This window comes from Eumetopias jubatus, unplaced genomic scaffold, assembly GCF_037043125.1.
Source record: "Eumetopias jubatus isolate StellerSeaLion01/CBP00866 unplaced genomic scaffold, mEumJub1_p1.0 scaffold_12, whole genome shotgun sequence".
NCBI lineage: Eukaryota > Metazoa > Chordata > Mammalia > Carnivora > Otariidae > Eumetopias > Eumetopias jubatus.
The window spans coordinates 72646151-72665006 of record NW_028274818.1 but is presented as its reverse complement, the minus strand read 5'-3'; the positions used below and the strand labels follow the sequence as shown (position 1 = coordinate 72665006).

Genomic DNA, 18856 nt, shown 5'->3' with positions numbered 1-18856 from the left:
TGGCCCGCCTGCCTGGCTCATGCCTGCTGGTCCTTCCCACCTTCACTCAAATGTTACCTTAAATTTATTTCCCTCTATTATACTTTTATCCTACTCTGTTATCATGCTTTTTAAGAAAATGCATATTGGATATGTGCCAGACAAGCCACCCTGAACATTTACCAGTGTTAACACTTCCCACAACAGCCCTCCAAAGTCTGTCCCATTACAGTGCTCTTTCTACAGATGAGGGAATAGGCACAGAGGTATAGAGCAATTCATGCTGGGATGAGGCAGTTAGTCACAGGGCAGGTTTTCACCCAGTCTGGAGAGCTGGTGCCCTTAACCTCCACTTTGTTCCTTCCTGGCACTTATAATAATGTGTAGGGACACAGTGATTTCTGTTTGGTTTAGCAATGTCTCCCAAGTTGTATATTCAATGAGTTGGGGAACCCTTCCTACTTTCACGTGTCCCCAGTGCCTAGTGGAGTATGCTGCTCAAACATTCATATTATGAAAGAGTAAATGAATGAGCAGCCCCGCTTCACCCAACAACGTGACCATCCATCTGAGAACTATCCGGCTCCCCCATAGCTCCTAGCATGGTCCTTGGCCTGGGGAGACCTCGTGTGTCTGTTGAATGAATGAATGATGCACGATGCTTTGCCGGCCATCTGGTTTGCTGTGTACATGGGATATTTACACACCAGTGAAAGGGAGGGCCCATGTGACACTTACCACTGACTCTAGGGTGTCAGGGCACGGCTGACCTTGCCCTGGTCCCACAGCCCCTCATACGTGGAGAGGAGTATGGGGCGCTGGTTCTCAGGCTCCAGCCCTGATTTCCTGTGCTGGCTGCCGAGTGGGGAAGGGAGCAGTGAGAAAAGCCCCTTGAACAACATGGGCTGTTCCAGGGTCTCCCACGCTGGGGTCCGCCTCCGCGGGCTGGGGAGGGGACGCTGGGCCAGCTCCTCCCAGGCTACCTCCCTCCCTCATTCATTCCCAAGGAGATCGTGGGAAGCTTGGAGGAAGCTGGCCACAGTTTGGGGTGAGCTATTTTTGGTAACAGGGTCTTTGGTCTCAGGCTCCAGGGGCCGAGGTGACTGGGAGGGAGCTGTTTGCATTTCCTCTGGCCCCCTCTGCTCCACCCCCCCACCCCCACCCCCACCCCCCCCCGCCTGGGCCCTGGGGACAAGGCTGCCTGTGGTATAAACCTTCTCCTCCCTGGGCCCAGGAAACCTTCCTGCAGGCAGCTCCAGCACTGCGGGAAAGCGAGGAGCTTGGACACTTGGCACTTATCTGCCCTCTCCGGGACCATTCCCTAGAGCTTAGCACCGGGCCCTCTCCCCAGGCCCTGGCAGTCAGGAGGCGGCCGTGATGCTCATACTCCCTTGGTCTGCAGTAGGCCAGTCGCTCTTGCATGTGGTGTCAGTTGGTCCTTGGACAGCCCTGCAGATGTGAGCCCCACTCATAAGTGAGAAAAATGAGGGTCTCCGAGAGCATGGGGATCCCCAGAGCCTGGGGATGGCAGCTGGCTGCTGAGTGCCTCCTCTCAGATACCTGCAAGGAACAAGGGTGTGCTGCTGCCCTGAGCCCTGTCCCTGCGGCAGGCAGCCCCGACAGTACCCTTTGGAGGAGGCAGACTGAGCCCAAGCTTGGTGGCCAGGTCAGCCCTCTGGGAGCAGAGCTGTCCTCAGCCAAGGTAAAGCTGGGGTCCATCCTGTAGTGTTACGAGGCCTCCCCTGTCCCCAGCTAGCCCCTGGGGGTTACCATCCCGGCCCCTACTGCCCTCTGTGGGCCTTCCAGGCAGGTGACCCACCCAAGAGGCCCCGACTCAGCGCCATCTTTTTTTTTTCTTAAAGATTTTATTTATTTATTTGAGAGAGAGAGCACGAGAAGCGGGGAGGGTCAGAGCAAGAAGCAGACTTCCCAGCTAAGCAGGGAGCCCGATGCGGGACTCGATCCCGGGTCTCCAGGATCATGACCTGAGCCGAAGGCAGTCGCTTTACCAATTGAGCCACCCAGGTGCCTGGCTCAGCGCCATCTTTTGTCTCCAGAGCACAGAGGCCCACGAGAACAGCAAGGATGGTCGGCTGGCGTGGACGGTCACCCAGGAGCACCTTGTGTCCACTGGATTCAACCAGGTAGGGCCACTCCCAGATGGGCAGGGCACCCACACCAAGAGGGTAGGGATGAGCCCCACTGGGAGGTGGGGGATGGCCAGCCAGCCCTAGGCCTGTCCATATACGGCCCTGTGTGCAGCCGGGTCTCAGAGCCCCAGGGGACCTCCAGCTGCTGAAAACTGGCAGATTCCATTTGCAATAGCTAAGCCTGACCCTGGGAACCGTGGCAGCACCCCCCCCCCCAGAGTCCGTGGACAGAACCGCCCCTTGTCCCTTGTCACCTTCGGGTTCTTAAAGGGGCAGGACATGAAAACCCAGACTCTCCCTCCCTGGCATGACTCACCCCCCCGCTCCATGCTCTGCGGTGGGGCAAGTACCCTTGTACCAGGCTGTGTCCTCAGGCGCTGGGTTTCCAGGGAGCCCAGGGGGCTGAGGGATGGGCCCCTCTGAGCCCCTCTTTGCCTCCTCCATGCAGATGCGTGAGCGGGAAGTGAAGCTGTGGGACACCCGGCACTTCTCCAGCGCCCTCACCTCCCTCAGCCTGGACACCTCACCCGGGTAGGAGCGGCTGGCATGCTGGGATGGGCTGGGGGGAGGGTCAAGGGCCTGGATGGTGTCTCGAATCCAGGTCTGTAGCGGACACTCGGGGTGAGGGCCTCTGCCGTGCTGTGGCAAGGCCACCTGTGGAGTGGAGGGGCCCAGTCCATGTGGAGCAGCCTCACCTGGCTCAGATCTTGTCAGTGAGGGGCTAATCACCGAAGCGGTTGGGGTGCTCAAGCTGGTCTGCGAGGTCTTGCAGAAGAAACCTGGTCCTGGCCCTGCAAAAGCCCCCTGGAGCTTCACCAGCAGGGGGTGGTGAGGCAGCTCTGCATGAGCCGATGAGCCTACTGACCCCATCCCGTGTGGTCCCTAGCAACAGAGGTCATGCAGGCTTTCAGCCCCTGGGCTCACACTGGCGTGTGTCGGCATTTGGGGCCCTGACCGTGACCCGGCAGACATATGGATAGGAAATGTGGGAATGTACTTGGTTTGGCTGTGGCCATTTTGGTGGTGCCAAGGGTCAAGGAGACTGAAGCTTCACTAGATGGCAGGGTGGACATGGGGTGATGTCAGGTGGGATGATGTGGAGACAGACGGGCTGGCAGGCTTGGAGGCACAAGTGACAGAGGGAGGCAGGCCTTGGACTCACAGGCTTTATGAAACCTCCTCAGCCCTGGCCACACGCCTATCTCTGGTCGTTTTGAGGGCGGGGTGTGCCCCGGCAGCTTGGGACTACAAGTGCACCTCATCTTTCCATCCTCCTGGAAGTGCATGCAGGAGGGTTTGTGGTGGTGCCATAGAGACTGGCCAAGCCAGCTCTATGCAGGGGGCCTGGGCTTGCTGTGGCTTTAGGCACAGGAGGCTCTCAGTGGTGACTCCCCATATCACAGCTGAGGAAACAGGTGCAGGAGAATGGGGGACCAGCCTGGCTGGGGTAGGAGGAGGCGGGGGCCTGGTTCCCTTTCAGAAGCCTCAGCCCTGCTCAGCCGGGAGTCTTGGAGGGGCTTGCTGGGACCCCCACGTGCTCCCCAGGCAGGGATCTGTGAAGGTCAGAGCCAGGAGAGGGTCTTGGTTCTTGGCTGTCCGTTCAGCCCCTTCCTCTTCCGTTTCACGGCTAGGGAAACTGAGTCACTGAAGGTGCAGTGATCTGTCCAAGCTCCAGGAGTAGCATGGACCGTATTTGGGGGCGGGAAAGCCTGACTGCCCTAAGACCTCTTGCCAGGGCATCTCCCAGAGAAGGGATAATGGCGGCAGTGACCCTCCGCTCCCACCCCTTCTTACAACCAAGGGAGAGGTTGGGGAGCTGGTGAGGCCCATTTTGCAAACGAGGAAGGCGAAGCTGAGTGAGATCCAGTGCCTTGAAACCACACAGTGCAAGGCCTCTGCTTACTCTGGGCCCTGGGGATTCGGAGGGAGCAGTCACTGGGACCCACTGCATTGGAAGAATAAGAGCTCCTGGGCCTGATGCTGCATTCGTATCTTTTCCTCCACACCTCCCCAGGCCAGACAACCTCTTCCCTACAGGGCTCCCCAGCAGGAGAGAGCTGGCCCAGCCTTGAAAGGGGACCCAGGGCTAGCCATCAAGTGCTCCTCCACCCACCACTTCCTGCCTTCCAGACTCCACCCCTGGCCCCTGATGGGTCCCCCTCCCCCGCAGAGCAGCCCCCGCCCATCCCCAGCGTGGCCCCTGGAGGAGTTAACGATGCCCAGACCCTTCGGTGCCACTGGCCAAGGCTGACCCTGTAATTAGAGCAGTTAAGAATAGCTTTGCGGGGCCAGCAAGGCCTGGAATTTCTCAAATCACTCCCAGATGGGTGGCCAGACCAATGTCCCACCCCCACCATCCCCCAGTCCTGGCCCCTGCCCTGCCAGGCCACACCCTTGGCAGGGGAGTGGGGACTCTCCGGCCCTCGGTAAAGCGGGTGGACCAGGGTGTAGTGGTGGCAGATCGCTTGCCCCTCAGCCTCCCTGAGGTGTCAGCCCTGCTGAATGATCTGGACTGAAGATGGGAAGTATGCAGGGTGTCAGATGTGGGGACAGCCATGGATTTCCACTGTACCCCTCAATTTCTTCTCTGTTTTACAGATTTTCCATCTCAATTTGAGCAGAACAGTGAGTGTTTCTTTTAAAAGCTAAAGGGGGCCGGGGGTGAGGCACACACCTCTCCCTGTCATCTCCTAGGGAGTGCCCAGGGCCCCACCCTCCCAGAGGCTTCTGTCACAGCTCCCACCTGTGTCCTCCTCATCCCCATTGTCCGTGGAGTGCAGCTCACTCAGAGGAGACATGCCATGGTTGGAAGAGCAGGGCATCAGGGGCCTGTCCGTGAAGCCGGGCTCAGGCAGCAGGCCCAGCGGGTGTCCCAGGCACTGTGGTCCATGCAGGCTGGAGGCGGGAGGGTAAGTGGCAGGGCAGTCTTGGCACCGAAGGAGCAGCTCATGTTCTAGACTGGGAGGTTCAGAAACACCGTCTTGGGCGGTGCTTCTGGGTGGGTGAACAGTCACCTGTACCCATCGGCCGCAGGCAGATGGGGATGTATCTCCTCATGTTCCTCAAGAGGCATCTGAGGCCAGAGAAGTTGATTGTCTGTTGAGCTCACCACAGCAGCCATTCCCGGCAGGGTGAGGCTGGGGTTTGGTCTCTGCTGCTTCACACCAGGGAGCTTCTGTCCTTCGCGGTGGCCCCACGCGTCTCCTGGAGGCCTGCATGGCTGGCAGCCCCATGCTGGGCCAGGGAGGCTGTGTTGGGATCCTGTCCCTGCCTGCTGTGAGCAAGCTGCTGGCTCACCTCCCCAGCCGGTGGTGCTTCTCTCCTGCAGGGCATTTGCTGGGCATTAACAGGAGCATGTGTAGCCCGTATGGCACAGGGCCTGCGGCAGCAAGGACCCACTAGTCACACTGGCATCTCCCCACATCCGTCCCTGGACCCTGCCCCGGAGCCACTGGGATTGCCCTGCGTAACAGTTGCCTCTTGGCTTGGTCTCCACTCTGGCCCTGGGCCTCCCTACACCCCCCAACCCTGATCTGATGGGACACCCCAAATACCTTTTCTGGGAGGGCTGGAGTGAGTGTTTAGCCTCTGTCTTTGGGTCCTGCCTCCCCACCCCACCCCCTGCCATCCCACTAGGCCAGGTTTGGCTTTGCAGTGAAAACATTTATTCAACAGCCACGCTGTGTTCAGCAGCAGCCCACAGGCCCACAATGGCCCCTTTGACAAGGCTGCCGAGGGGGAGGGCAGCCCGCGCCATAGCCGCTCCCCTAATGGGACCCAGGCTCACAGGAAATCCACCTGGGCCGCCACTGCCTCAGGAAGAAGGGGCCCCACCCAGGCTCACTGCCACCATCCTCTGCCCGCCACGACCCACCGCCCACCTCCTCCCTTCCCATGCCAGAACCCACAGCAGTCGCTAATTGAATCCAGAGCCTCGCGTGGCTGGGCCTGACTTGGCGCTGACATCAACGCCCTGAGCCCCAGGGCCTGCTCCCCAGGCCTGGCTGAGCTGCCTCCTTCCATCCAGGGTGAGGCTGGTGGGGCCCAGGGGCCATGACCCGCAGAAGGGATGCAGGCATGGGGCCTCGGGGAGGCTTGCTCAGGGTTCGCAGCGCCTCTCTGCGGCCCCAGGGCCCACTTTGCCTCCTGTCTCAGGGTCATGGAAGAAGGTGTGCTACCATCCTTGTTCCCAAGCTCCCAGCACCCAGTCCAGGCCAGAGCTGCAGTCTGCATCCCTGGCCCTGCCCCCACGCAGCCCGTGGCCTTCCTGGAAAACACTCCCCCTTCCGGGGTTTCTGGAAAGCCTGGGCACATCCCCAGTGCAGAGTAAAGAGGCATCACAGGGCCATCAGGCCTTTGCAAGCCAGGCTCAGATCTTTGGTCCTGTTCCTGGGCCACCTGCCCCTAACAGCCCCGGCTTGGCCCTTCCTCTCCACTCACCAGACGGTTCCTGTCATTCAGGATCTGTGCTGCCCCTCCACCAAGACCCCTCTTTGCTGCTAGAGCATGAGGCCGGGAGCAAGGTGCCCCAGCCTGAGCCCACGTAGAAGGGTATCAGGACTTTAGGGAGGGCTGTGTGCTCTCTCTGGCCCAGCACCATCTGTGGGGGCCTGCAGGACACAGCTCTAGGGACCCCTTTCACAGAGGAAGGGAGGCAGTGAAGTGCCTGTCAGGCCCTTTCCCAAGGAGGGATCCTTGGGGACCCTCTTGGCCTTTATCTGCCGTGAGCCTTGCTCAGCCTCACAGGAGCACTACAGTTCCTGTTGGCAGACCACTGGCCCTGGGTGGGGTGAGGCTGCCTTCATGTCCCTCTTGTTCAAGGTTAGAAGCTGCCCAGCTCCCATCCCTGCTCCCGCCTGCACCCCAGTCTCAACTGAGAGGCTGTACCAGTTAAGGCTGGGCAGACATAGCCCAGGGCGGGGTACCTGGAAGGGCCACCCTTCCTGACATGGTCCTCAACAGCAGCCCTCCCAAGCCCAGGGGTTGCTGACCAGGGCCTGGTGCCCACTGGGGAGAGGGTTCCTGGCCCCCAGCTTCCCCACAAAGACAGCTGTCCGTTTACACCCACCCTGCACCCCCACCCTCCCTCACCCAGCCCAGGTAGCCTGGGCCACGCCAGAGAAACACACTCATTTTATCTTTTATTTTTCTTACAAAAGGCCTTCATATCATTGTTTGTCTTACAAAAACCAAAGTCCTTGTCTCTGAGCTTGAAAAACATTTTCCCAGAATAAATGGGAAAGAATCTCTTATAAATATGTTTTTAAAAAACCAAAGCAAAACATGTTCCTAAAGCGTCTGTCTTTCCAGTTTCTTTTGTTTCTTTGCTCCTTGGGGCCGAGGCTGACCCACATGCCCCATCCCCAGCCCCACTCTCCCTCTGCTGTCTTTCTGGGGGCTTCCTTCACTGGCCCCCAGTCTCCTTGGGAGTGGGGCCTGGCAGCCCTGGGCCTGTGTTACCAGCACACGGCAGGGCCCGCCCCACCCTTCCCCAGGGGTTGTACGTTGCAGAGGACAGGGCAAACGCCACCCTTGTAGGCACTCAGGCTTGGGGCACCTTAGAGGTGGTCACGTGGGTCCCAGGATCTCATGGATGAGGAGACGGAGGGGCGGGGTCTTGCTGTCGTCACACAGCCGCGATCTTGATGTGTTCTCCCGGTAGGGATCTGAGAACTTCCTTGGTCTGGCAGCAGGAGGGCGCTGGCGGATCCCAGCAGGGCTGAGAGCCCGGCCTAGCAGCCTTGTCGCTCCCGGGCTTAGATGTAGGGCTTGGTGGGAAGGGGCCCCTGGGGGCCAGGCCCCGAGTAGCCCATGAGTGGCACCTCACACTCCGGCCCACTGGGTAGGGCCTCCCCACCGCCCTCAGTCGCCTTGGGGCCTGGCTCCAAGGGGGCCTTCACCCCCTCTAGCTCCAGAGGCCCAGCCCCGGGCCCCACCTGTCCTTTGCCGTGCGCTACAGCCGCCGCCGCTCGCCCCCGCCGCACGCAGTAGGCCGCCCCCACAGCAGCCAGGGCAGCCAGGAGCACGGCCGCCAGGGCTGGCGCAATGAGGAGTGGCAGGTTGCCCTCTCGGGCCTGGGTGACGGGGGCGTGGTTGGAGCGGCTGGCTGGCGGCGTGCGGGCCTCCCCACAGGCCTCTTCGCCCTCGGGCAGCCGCCCGACCCCCAGAGGCCTGACGCAGATGGAATAGGTCGCGTTGGGCCGCAGCTGGGTGACTGTGTACTCGGCAAGTGAAGCAGGCAGGCGCAGCGTCACGGGCCGCTTGTCGGGGCCTGACAGGTTGCGGTAAGTGAGGCGGAGGCTTCTGAGCTGCACGGCACTGCCCTGCAGGTAGCGCTGCAGCCCCACGCGCAGGGAGGTGGGGCTGGCCGGCTCGATGCCCAGGGGCAGGGGCTGGGGCGGCTGCAGCGTGGCTGGGGCGGGGCTGGGCGGGGGCCCCTGCCTCACCCGGCTCTCGCAATATAGGCCTGTGAAGAGCTCAGGGCACAAGCACTCCAGGTGACCCTGCACCCCCAGGTGGCAGGTGCCCCCGTTGAGGCAAACGGACGCCGGGCAGTCCTGGGGCCTGGGGGGAGGCCCCACCGTGGGCAGGGCCACAGGGGGCACGCTGGGGGCCTCGGTAGCCAGCTCTGTGGGGTTGAGCCAGGTGGGAGCCGGACTGGAGGGGGAGAACGTGGGCCCCCACACCGCGGGCTTCGTGGTGGGCACTGTGGCCGTGGTGGTGGTGGCGGGGCAGCCAAAGTCAGCATATTCGAGGTCTAGGAGCAGTCGGCCAGCATTCTTGGGCGGGAAGTGGCAGCGTGTCTCCTCCGGGCTGGCCAGCGCCACATGGCTCTCCCGTACCCAAGGCCCAAACCAGCTTAGGGGGCAGACGCAGTTGAAGGGGTTGCGGGCAGCCGCCAGGAGCCGCAGGCGGGGGAAGAGGCCCGACAGCTCATGCGGGAGTGCCTGCAGGCTCAGGTTGCTCAGGTCCAGCTCCTGCAGGGCCACCAGGCCAGCCAGGCCCTCGGGCCGCAGCTGGGCCATGCGGGTGTTGCCCGCCAGCCGCAGGCGCGTCAGGCCCCGCAGGCCCTGGATGGCGGGTGGCACACGCTCCAGCTGGTTGTCAGACACGTCCAGGTCGTGGAGGTTGCGCAGGCGGCTGAAGAGCCCCTCGTCCAGGCGCCGCAGCCCCAGGCCAGCCAGCCGCAGTGCCTCCACGTTGGCAGTGTCCAGGGTGCCAGGCTCCAGGGCTGGGAGGCTGTTGTGGCTGAGGTCAAGCAGTAGCAGGCGCGGGAGGCGCAGCGGAGGCAGTGCCCGCAGTTCGTTGTCCTGCAGCTTGAGCTCCAGGAGGCCGTCGAGCGTGTCAAAGGCTCCGGGCTGGATGTGGCGGATGCGGTTCTTGCCCAGGTAGAGGCGCTCCAGGCGCCTCAGGCCGCGGAAGGTCTCGTTGGTGATCTCGCGAAGCCTGTTGGCCGTCAGGTCCAGGTTGCTGAGGTTGGCAAGTGGCTGGAAGACCCCGGCGGGCAGGCTGGCGATCTGGTTCTGCGACAGGTCCAGGAGCTGCAGCCCCGGCAGGCTGGCAAAGCTGGCTGCGTCGAGCGTGGTGATGCCGTTCTCGAAGACGTAGAGGCCCGCTGTGTCGGGTGGCACGTCGTGGGGCACGGTGGCTCCCTGGCGGGCGGTGCAGAAGACCGTCTGTGGCTGGTGGCACTGGCAGCCGGGTGGGCAGCCCTGCACCCCAGGCTCTGGGGCCAGCAGCGGCAGCAGCAGTGGCAGCAGCAGGCGGGGGGGGACTCTGGAACACATCTTCTGGTTCCTGGGAGCAGGGGGGAGAGAGAGATGACACCATGAGCCAGGGGTCTGGGGGACAGTCAGGGACCAGGAAGGGCATTCCCTGCCCCCAAATCCAACAGCGCACAGCAGGTATGGTCAGGTCCCCAGTGCCCCGGCCCCATTCCTGTCCCAGCCCCATCAGCTCCCTCACTGAGTGACTTTGAGCCCTCCCGTGATTTCGTTATGCCATCACTTGCTACTTCTGTGCTGTCACCAGGGCTTGGTGGGCTGATGCGTGCAGAGAGGCTGGCACCTAGACACTCAGTGGCCACAAAAACTCCCCTCTCCTTAACCCCAGCCCTCTCACCTCTGCAGCTCGAGAGAACGTGGTCAAAAAGCATCAGGCTCCGTGCCCTCCCTTCAAGTCCCCTCCCCCCACAAATCTCTGCTGAGGTGGACAGGCAAGGGGGGGGAGCCCGTGGGTCCAAGAGCAGCAGCCCCTCCCCCCAGCGTCTGGGAGAGAAGGGGCGGGCAGCCAGTGCGTAAGTAGAGAAGCTGGCTGCCCCGTGCCGCCGGCCCCTGCCGCCACGCTCTGTGTCCTCCAAGTGAGGAGGAGACCGCCGCGGGAAGACTTCACATGGAAACTATGGGATCGGTGTTTTTCCACTTGTGAAGTCAGACCTGCCCGGTATGGGAGCTGAGGGCCCTCCAGGATGTGGCCAGGGGGAATGTTCCTAGGGGAGGGGGCAGAGGGGGGCCTGAGCTATTGGCAGGTGTTCCCCTGTGTTGGGGGGGCAGATAGGGAGGCAGGGAACCCTGGGCTTCAGATCCCCCATCTCTGAGGTGTGATGACAGATCCAGAGGTGGAAGGTCCTGGCCTCCCTGGGCTCATCCAGGGGGCACGTTGAGGGACACTGGCTACGGGGTGGTCCCCAAATCAGCTGGCTCTAGAAACATTCTGCAGACTGGTTCATCTGCTATTCTTTGGGGTCCACTCTGGCCTGAGCACTGAGAATAAGGAGCGGCAGCTCTTCACCCTGTGTTAGCTCACCGAGCATTTACAGTCCCCTCGTGTGGTGCCCCCAGCAGCCATGGCAGGTGGAAACTATCCTCATTGCTCCCAGATGACAGAAGGGCGGCGGGGGGGGGGGGTGGTGGCTCCAGGAGGTGTAGTGACTTGCTGCCGTCCCACTGCCAGGAAATCTGAGCCGGAGCCTAGGTCCTTAACCATGTCCAGGTGCAGCTGGGCCTGCAGCCTGGGATGGTCCTGCCCTGCTGATGAAGGGGCGGCTCCCTCAGCTGCTCTGGGCTCCAGCTTGTAGCTGGAACTGCTCTAGACTGAATGGGGCCACAGAATGAGGCCCCCTTTCAGGTTCCTGGGGGAGCCCAGGGGCCACCCTACCAGCTGTCCTCACTCTCTGGGCCCTGAGAGTCCCCAAGAGGCCGGCACCCTTCCCCTCCAGGTGCCTTCTGCTCACACAAGGGCCTTTTGTGCTGGGGCTCAGCCTCCCCTTCCCCCACACCTGCCAACCATCACGCTATGGTAGGTAACATGGCCCCCTCAGCTGAGTCCGTGTTCTGCCCTGCTGCCATCCATCGGGCTCCTCTCCCAGGAACACAGGCTCCCGCAATGTGAGGCAGAGGAGGGGCACGTGGTCCCAGGATAGACAAGACAAGTCACTGGGGAGACCAGTTCTGGGTAAAGGCCTGTTACCAGGTTGGGCCTGCGCAGGCCCTGCCCACCTACAGGGTCCCCTCTGCCCCGGAAGTGGGACTATCAGCCTCTGCCCCTCACTTGTTTGTACTGATGACCACCTTACAGAGGCCAGCCAGGGAGGCCTTCCCTGACCCCCAGCTGGTGCCCCTTCCCCTGCTCTCTCTCCTGTTCACTTCCCTGTGTCCCAGAGCATGCTTAGCTCATCTTTGCTGAGTAAATGGTGGGGCAGGGCTTTGTACCAAACCTCAGAAGATGCTAGGACCAGGACCTGGAAGGCCTTGTTCCCCTCTGGCCCTGCCGGCACCATCCCAGGGGGGCTGCCTGCACCACACCCAGCCTCCTCCCCCAAGTGGACCCGCTCCACCCTCACTGACTCAGAAGGCAGCGGGTGTGGCCTGGCCTCCAGATGTGGGCTGTGAGCGCCCTCCGCCCCCCACATCCACGTGTGGGGTGAGCCGCCTCCCCCTGAATCAGCTCTCCCAGCGGGGCAGGCAGGGTCAGGAAGGGAGCAGCCAGGCTCCAGGGTGGGAGGGGACCCTACACGTGGCCACCCCTGCGGCTTCAGCTCCCCCTGGGCTATGTATAAGGTCATGGTTAAGAGCTCATGCTCCAGTCAGGCAGCCTGGGCCAGGGGCATCCCAGTTCTGAGGCCTTGCTTTCTTCAGTGTCTCCCCAAGCATTTCAGATTTGACATAGACTAGGACTGCGAGCATTTAGAACTGAACAGCCCAGGTGTGGCCCCTGGGGGCCTAGGTTGCTGCTGGGGGGTGTTCCCCACTCTGCGCTGAGGAGGGGCATCAGGGTGGGCTCTGGGCTTTGCCCAGAGTCTGTTGGCCCTTTAATCCATAAAGTCATCATGAGGGAGCTGTAGGGTGGTGTCCAGCCACAGGGTGGCAATCTGGCTGAGTAGGTGGGGAGCAGGGGTTGGGTCAGAACAAGGGCAACTGGCATCCTGGGCCGGGGAGACCCCAGCAGGCAGCAGCTAACCTGCTGCCCACCTGCTAGGATGCTGGGGTGAGTACCTGGGCCCGAGCAGGCAGTCGGCACTGGGGCTTTGGCAGATGGGAAGCTGGGTGCCGCTGCTTCGGGGGCTTTGCCATGGGCTCTTCTGGCACCAAAAGCAGATCACATAGCCCCCAGAAGGGACCCAGAAGGTGAAGGCCGGCCTTGGAGGGGGTGGGCAGCAGGGCAACAGGAGACAGAGGCCTGAGTTCAGGCCCAAGTTCGGCCCCTAAATAGCTTCCCAAGTCCCTTTCCAATTCTGGGCCTCAGTTTCTCACCAGCCCTGCCTGACTCTCTGGAGTTGTTCTGAGCACCCGGGGTTGTAGTGTTGTGTTGTTCTGTTTGTTTTTGAGTGGGGGAGTTCTTTTAACAAGTTCTGGGAGTGATTCCGCCTGTCTGGGCTCGTTCTGGTGTGTGTGTGTGCGCACGCACTGGGGGTGGGGTGTCTCATGGGAGGTCATGGCTTTCCTGGCCATTGCAATTCCAGCAGCCCTGAAGGACCAGGGGCCTGGGCTTTGATATCTGATCTGCTGACCCGAGGCAGGGAGGTGGGACCTTTCCCTCTGCAAGGGGTGTGGAGAGCCTCCTGGAGGCAGCCCTGGGGCTTGGGGGGTAGTGGAAGTAGGAGGGCAAAGGGTCCAGGTCGGCGCTCTTCCCCTGGACTCTGCAGCCTCCTTACCTTGGCCTGGCCCACCATGGCGTGGTGGGATGAGGCAGGAAACTGAGGCCTAGGCTCTTGCTGCTGGCTGTGCTGCCCTCCAGGGGACAGTTGCTGGGATGGGGCTTTTTAAGGTCCCACTGCCTGTGTGGTTGCATGACAGTCTAGCCATGGTCCTTTACCTTGGTTCCCGTCTGTGAAGGGCAGGGGAGAGGGGGCGTTCCTGGTTATAGTGCCTGATTGTCAGGGCTATTTAGTTTGTACTTGGAGCACATGCTAAGTGGTCAGTAAACATTAGCTACTGAAGCTGTTACCCATAAAACCTGAGCTCTGCCTTCTGCACATATGGGGTGAGGATGCCATGGTGTGGGAGGGGCTTCACGCCACTTTCAGCACAGACAGGAGGCCCCCCTACGCCCAGAGTGAGGCCTCCATGGGGAGGCTGCCCTCCATCCTCCACCCTTCGGTGTGGGAGAGAAGCTGGAAAGAGCAGCCTGATGAGGAGTGTATTTAGTTCTGGAAGGGGTGGGGGAGTGAGCTGTCCTTTGGCCAGCCCCCCTCAGCATATGACCTGGGAGTGGGGGAAGGGAGCAGAGGGAGGGGCTCTATGAGTAAGGACATCCTCTTCAGCCCTCACAGGGACCCTGGTGCCCCCACCCACCTCTGAGTGTGAGGGACATCTGGAGGCACCCACTCACACACAGGCCCTGGGTCAGGCAGGTGAGTGGGTGGGACCCAGGCATTTGGGGGACTGCATCAGAGCTCAGGCTGCACATCTCACTGCTGCTGGGGAAGGCCACACGCCTGGCTGGTGGGGGCATAGGGTCAGACAGACAGACAGACAGACGAGGCCAGCCCACCCCTTCCTGTGCCAGACACTGCGGAGTGGGTGCAGGGGTCAGGTGCTGCAGGTCTGACCCTGAGGCCCTCGGCCTCTGGCTCCCAGTGCTGCCCCCCCCCCACCCCCAGCTAAACACTGCCGGCCAGGCCTGGCAGTGGCCCAGCCCAGGAGTCTGCCAACCCCCCCAAGGCAGGCGGGGACCATGCCGGCGGCCAGGATGGCTGGCTCCGGTTTCGCTGACGTGTCTGAGGAGGCTCAGAGCCGAGGCTGGGTCCGCCCATCTCGCCATCCCTGGGGCACGGCAGAGCAGAGAGGTTGGGGTCTCTGTTCTAGGCCTTCAGGGGAAGGGGACAAGGTGAGGGTGGGGACAGCAGTCTGACCCTGTGATGAAGCCAGGAGTCCCTACTTTGGTCTCGGCTCATCTGCCTTACTCTCTTTACCACTCCAGCCCACTCTCCTCATTCTACACATGAGGCCCAAGACACCACTTTATGACCTTATCCAGTTCCCTTTCTGCATTTATGTCTCCCACCTACAACCCCAGGGGTTTCTCAACCCCAGCTATACATCAGAATCTCCTGGGAAGCTTTGGGAAGTTCCTGATGCCCTCTCCACTCCTTGCCAATGAATAAGAATTTCTGGGATAAGGCCCAAGCAGAGTTGTATTTTGGAGAAGCTCCTTCAGTGAGTCTCCCTTACAGGGCTCAGACCCTTGGGCAGAAGATTGCAAAGGGGGACAGTCTTGATGTCAGCCTTGTCTCCCTGTCCAGGGAGGGCTCTGGATCGCCAGCAGGTGTGCCTGGCCCCAAATGGGTGTCTTCTGTGGCACCATGGGTGACTCGGCAGCCACCAGACCTGTCAGCCCAGGCCTGGGAGACCAGTGACTAAAGCCATTTTGCTCAAGTGGGCCCTCAGGGTGGCGGGATATGTCATCTCAGTCAGGAGAGGTGCCACTCTGTTGGGAGAGGACACCTGCTGCCCCGGGAGCTATTTGGTGGCTGTGGCCCAACTAGAAATGGACCAGTCCAGATGCCACCATCGGCACGCGCGGGTGTGATGCCACAGGGGCTGGGCTCAGTCAGACGCAGGGCTCCTGGCTGTCCTGTCCCCACCCAGGGCCAAGCATCCATCAAGTAAGGCCCTAACCCTGCCATTAACCCTGGATTTGCCAGAGGAAGACCTTAGTCACCAAGGGAGGCCACCAGCCCAAGCCAGCTGGGCCCAGGTTGTCTGGGTCCTGGGCAGGGACTGAGAAGGAAGTGACCCCAGAGGGGTCTTTGCCCTTCTCACTCTTGCCATGCCCGGGGTTCTGGGTTCCCCTGCAGCAGAACTGGCCCTGCCTGGGGTCTGCGAACTGATCAGGGGAGCTACAACCCAGCTCCCTCGCCCAGGTCTCTCAGTTCTTACTGCTGCCCATCCAGGCCCAGGGCCAGTAGGGGCCCCAGTACTGCCTCAGCCCCAGCCCCTTCTCAGTGCAAGCCAGCTCTCTCCTCCCTCTTTAATTAAATCTCTCAGGCAGCCGCAGAGGAATGTCAGAGCCTTATTGCATTCCCCTGGAGGAGACTGGTTGGGGGAACTGTCCCCAACCTGGAGAACTGGCCCCTTGCCTGCCTCTACGCCTCAAAACCAAGGTGGCTCAAGGGAGCCTGCTTCAGCCTCCTCATACCCAGGGAGGCTGGAATGAGGAAAAGTGGGGGAGGCCTGAGGGCCTGGCCAGCCAGGCGGCCCAGCCAGCTGAGGGAAAGCAATCCGGCTGCCTCTGGAATGTGGAAACCGATAAAAGGAAGAAGGCTGAGCCCCTGTCCGCCTGCGGTGAACTCAGACTCTTGCAGCACCCCTGCCCGCCCCCAAACACAACCCTGTTCCAGTCACGCGCGCACAGACACATGCCCACGCCAGACACACGCCCACTGGGCCGCGCTCTGACACACTGACACACACACACACACACACACACACACACACACTCCCTCCCCCTTCTCCAAGAACTCTTGCAAATTCCACAGCAGTGAGGGGAGCTGGTTTTCTTGGCAGCGCAGAGCCTTGGGCTCCCTGGCTCAGGGAGGGACTCTAAGGGGAGCTGAGGGGGGCTACAGGAGGGGTCACTAACCCCATGAGGTAGCATTGCTCCCCTTCCCGAGAGCTCAGGGCCTGTAGACGGTCAGGGATGCTTCTGTGGGACAAGCTCACCCAGTCTTCTCTCTGGTCACCAAGGGGGACCGGCTGGCTGGCTTTCTGAGGTGGGAGCTGCCTCCTGGAACCAGCTGAGAGCTGCCCAGCTCAGGGGTGGGGTCCACTTATAAAACCCCATGGGTCTTGCTCCAGCTCCCCCAGAGCAGTAGTAGGGGTGTCAGGAATGGGAGCCAGAAACTCTGGACCCATCTCCTGCCCAGGGCATTTCCCTGCCTGCCACAGGAGGCTTCCTAGGGAGAACACATGTCTGGGCAATGTCTGAGGGGCTTCTCGTGTTCAGCCCCCCCACTCTCTTTCCAGAGTCTGGAGAAAGTGCCCTGGGACACCAGTCCCCCACCAGCCACATCTGACCCTCTGGACCCACAGGTCCCAGAGTAGCTGTTTCAGTCTGCATCTGGGGGAGGTGGGGACAGCCAGTGCCCGGGGCCCCCCGTCTGGCACGTGTGTGCTCATCCTCCCTCCCTAGGCCAGATAATGGTCTGGAGGGAATCCAGCTGGGCTGCTCATTACCAGAGCCCTCTTCCTGCCTCTGACACTCTGTTTACAGAAGCTCCGGGGGCTGATTCCCCTGGGAGAAGACAGCCAACTCAGGGGACTGCTCTCCCATCCCCCCACACACTGGCCTTATCCCTGTTGGGCCTTGCCAACAGCTGGGCCCATACTGGACTTCACTGCCCTCTGGACCAGCTCAAGTGGACCCCACTTGGAGGGCACCCACCCAGCTACCCTTCTGTGCCCCCAACACCCAAAGTCCAGCCTAGCGGGAAGGAACCTTTGAAATTTAGTACAGTCTCCCAGCCCTATAAGCTCTTACCCTGCAGAGGAGCGCTCTGGGTCCTGGTGCCTGTTCCAGAACCTCACCTGCCCTTGGTGCAAAAGGCAAGCAGGGGGACAGTGGGACCCTCGGGGCCTTTTCCTCCTTCCCACCTTGCAGACTCCACCCCTGGGCCCCAGCAGGAGAGGCAGTCAGTGACCCTGCTGTGGTAATCTTTAACGAATGGGGGCAACGCAGAATGGTTGGCACCAATTGCCTGGCCTGCCAGTGACCACAGGGGACCTCAGCAGCCCTCAGGCCCCAGAGCTGCCAGCCCAGGGACACAAAGGACTAAGCTGGCTCCAGGCCATTGGGTTCATAGCCCAAGCAAAACCCTGTCCCTGGCAGAGGCAGAGATGGGGCACCCTAATATCTGGAAAATGAAGGGCCCCAGCCAGCCAAGGTCTGTCTCCTGCCCCCCACGGGGCATCAGATACCTCCTAGCCACCCCCACTCCTCCCCAAGGCTGCATGCCTGTTGGCCCCCTGGCTCTGTCCTAAGTGACAAGGGCCTTCAGTACCCCCAGGCGGCCAATCTACACAGATCTGTACAGGCTCACGGAGGGCTCCAGGCCCAGAACCAGACTGTCCCACTCCAGGAGCTAAAAGTAACCAAGTCTATGGCTTGGCTGTCCCCTCAAAGGGGTTTGATTCATAAAACTGGTCATGCCGGAGGGCCCAGCCGTGGGAGGAGGAAGCGAGGGAGGGGGTGTTTATTTTGTCTGCTCACAGCCCTGCCGGCTACTGGCCGGTGAGCCTTGGACGCGCGCGCGGCCGTGGGGCTGTCCGGGACTGTCCTAGGAGGGGGCGAGTCGGGCGCGGGCAGGGGTGCATGGGGCCCGCCCGCCCTGCGCCCAGGTCGGCTCCGAGGATCGTGCGGGGCTGGGGGTCGCGTGTCCGTCCTGAGTGCGTGTGCGCGCGACGGGGGGGGGGGGTTCGCGCGCGTGATCGGCGCGTTGCACAGCCCGGCCCATGGCGCCCCCGGTCTCCGCCCGCAGCGCCCCGACCCGGCAGACACTCACCGGGGGGCGGCGGCGGCGGTGGCGACAGCGGCAGGAGCCGGGCGGGGCGGGCCGGCCGGCCCGGTGGGGTCCTGGGTTCCGGGATCCGGGGGCAGCCGCGTCCGTGTCTCCCGGCCCCGGGCTTGCGCTGCGGAGTCAGCTCTCGGTCGGCGGGTCGCACTTTAAGGGCTGGGGGCGGGGCCGCTCCCCCGCGAGGCGGGGCGGGGCGGGGCCGACAGAGACCCGCCTCCTCTCTCCGCTAAAGGGGTCATTTCGCCGGCTGCCTGATAAACTCACTCACCCACCTCCCGACCGAGGCGGGAGTCCCGCGCTCCCGTCTGCTCTGCCGCTAGTCTGCCATATGACTCTGGGCGGGTCCCTGTTTTTAGTAAAAGCAAGAGAGTGAGACCAAGAGTCCTAAACCCGGATACCGATGACACATCAGGCAGGCGATATAAGGGCACTATTTAAACTCAAGGAGGAGACCCCACAGCTTGTGGAGACCTGGAGAGGTGGCGGTGGGTGGGTAGGGAAAGTGGGGGTTGGTGTAAGGGCTCTGCCTTACGACCTGCCCCAGTCTGCCAGAGTTTCAGGTTTTTCAAGAGAAACTGGAAATCTGGAGTTTTTAGGCGAAATCTCTCAATGTGTTATTGTTGGTAGCTAATCCCAGTTTCAAAAACTCTTGGGCAGGCCACACAGAGCCCTCTGAGAGCCTTCTAAGTACAATCTCTAATGCCGAATCTGAGTT

At 61.7% G+C, this 18856-nt stretch overlaps 2 protein-coding genes across 2 annotated transcripts in view; one reads left to right on the top strand and one right to left on the bottom strand.

Moving 5' to 3' along the window:
• CORO7 (coronin 7) overlaps positions 1–18856 on the top strand; it is a 57016-nt gene that overhangs the window by 26415 nt on the left and 11745 nt on the right. Inside the window, exons 8-9 of the mRNA XM_028117548.2 lie at positions 2037–2123; positions 2578–2660. Of these exons, the coding sequence (XP_027973349.2) occupies positions 2037–2123; positions 2578–2660 (170 nt within the window). The remainder of the gene's footprint in view (positions 1–2036; positions 2124–2577; positions 2661–18856) is intronic.
• Positions 7312–9916, bottom strand: VASN (vasorin). The gene has a single exon (XM_028117550.2). It carries the CDS (start codon positions 9914–9916, stop codon positions 7886–7888), a length of 2031 nt encoding a protein of 676 aa, XP_027973351.2. The 3' UTR covers positions 7312–7885.

Bases quoted from the DNA above. Each gene is read 5' to 3' on its own strand.
- VASN (XM_028117550.2), bottom strand. From the start codon at position 9,916: ATGTGTTCCAGAGTCCCCCCCCGCCTGCTGCTGCCACTGCTGCTGCCG.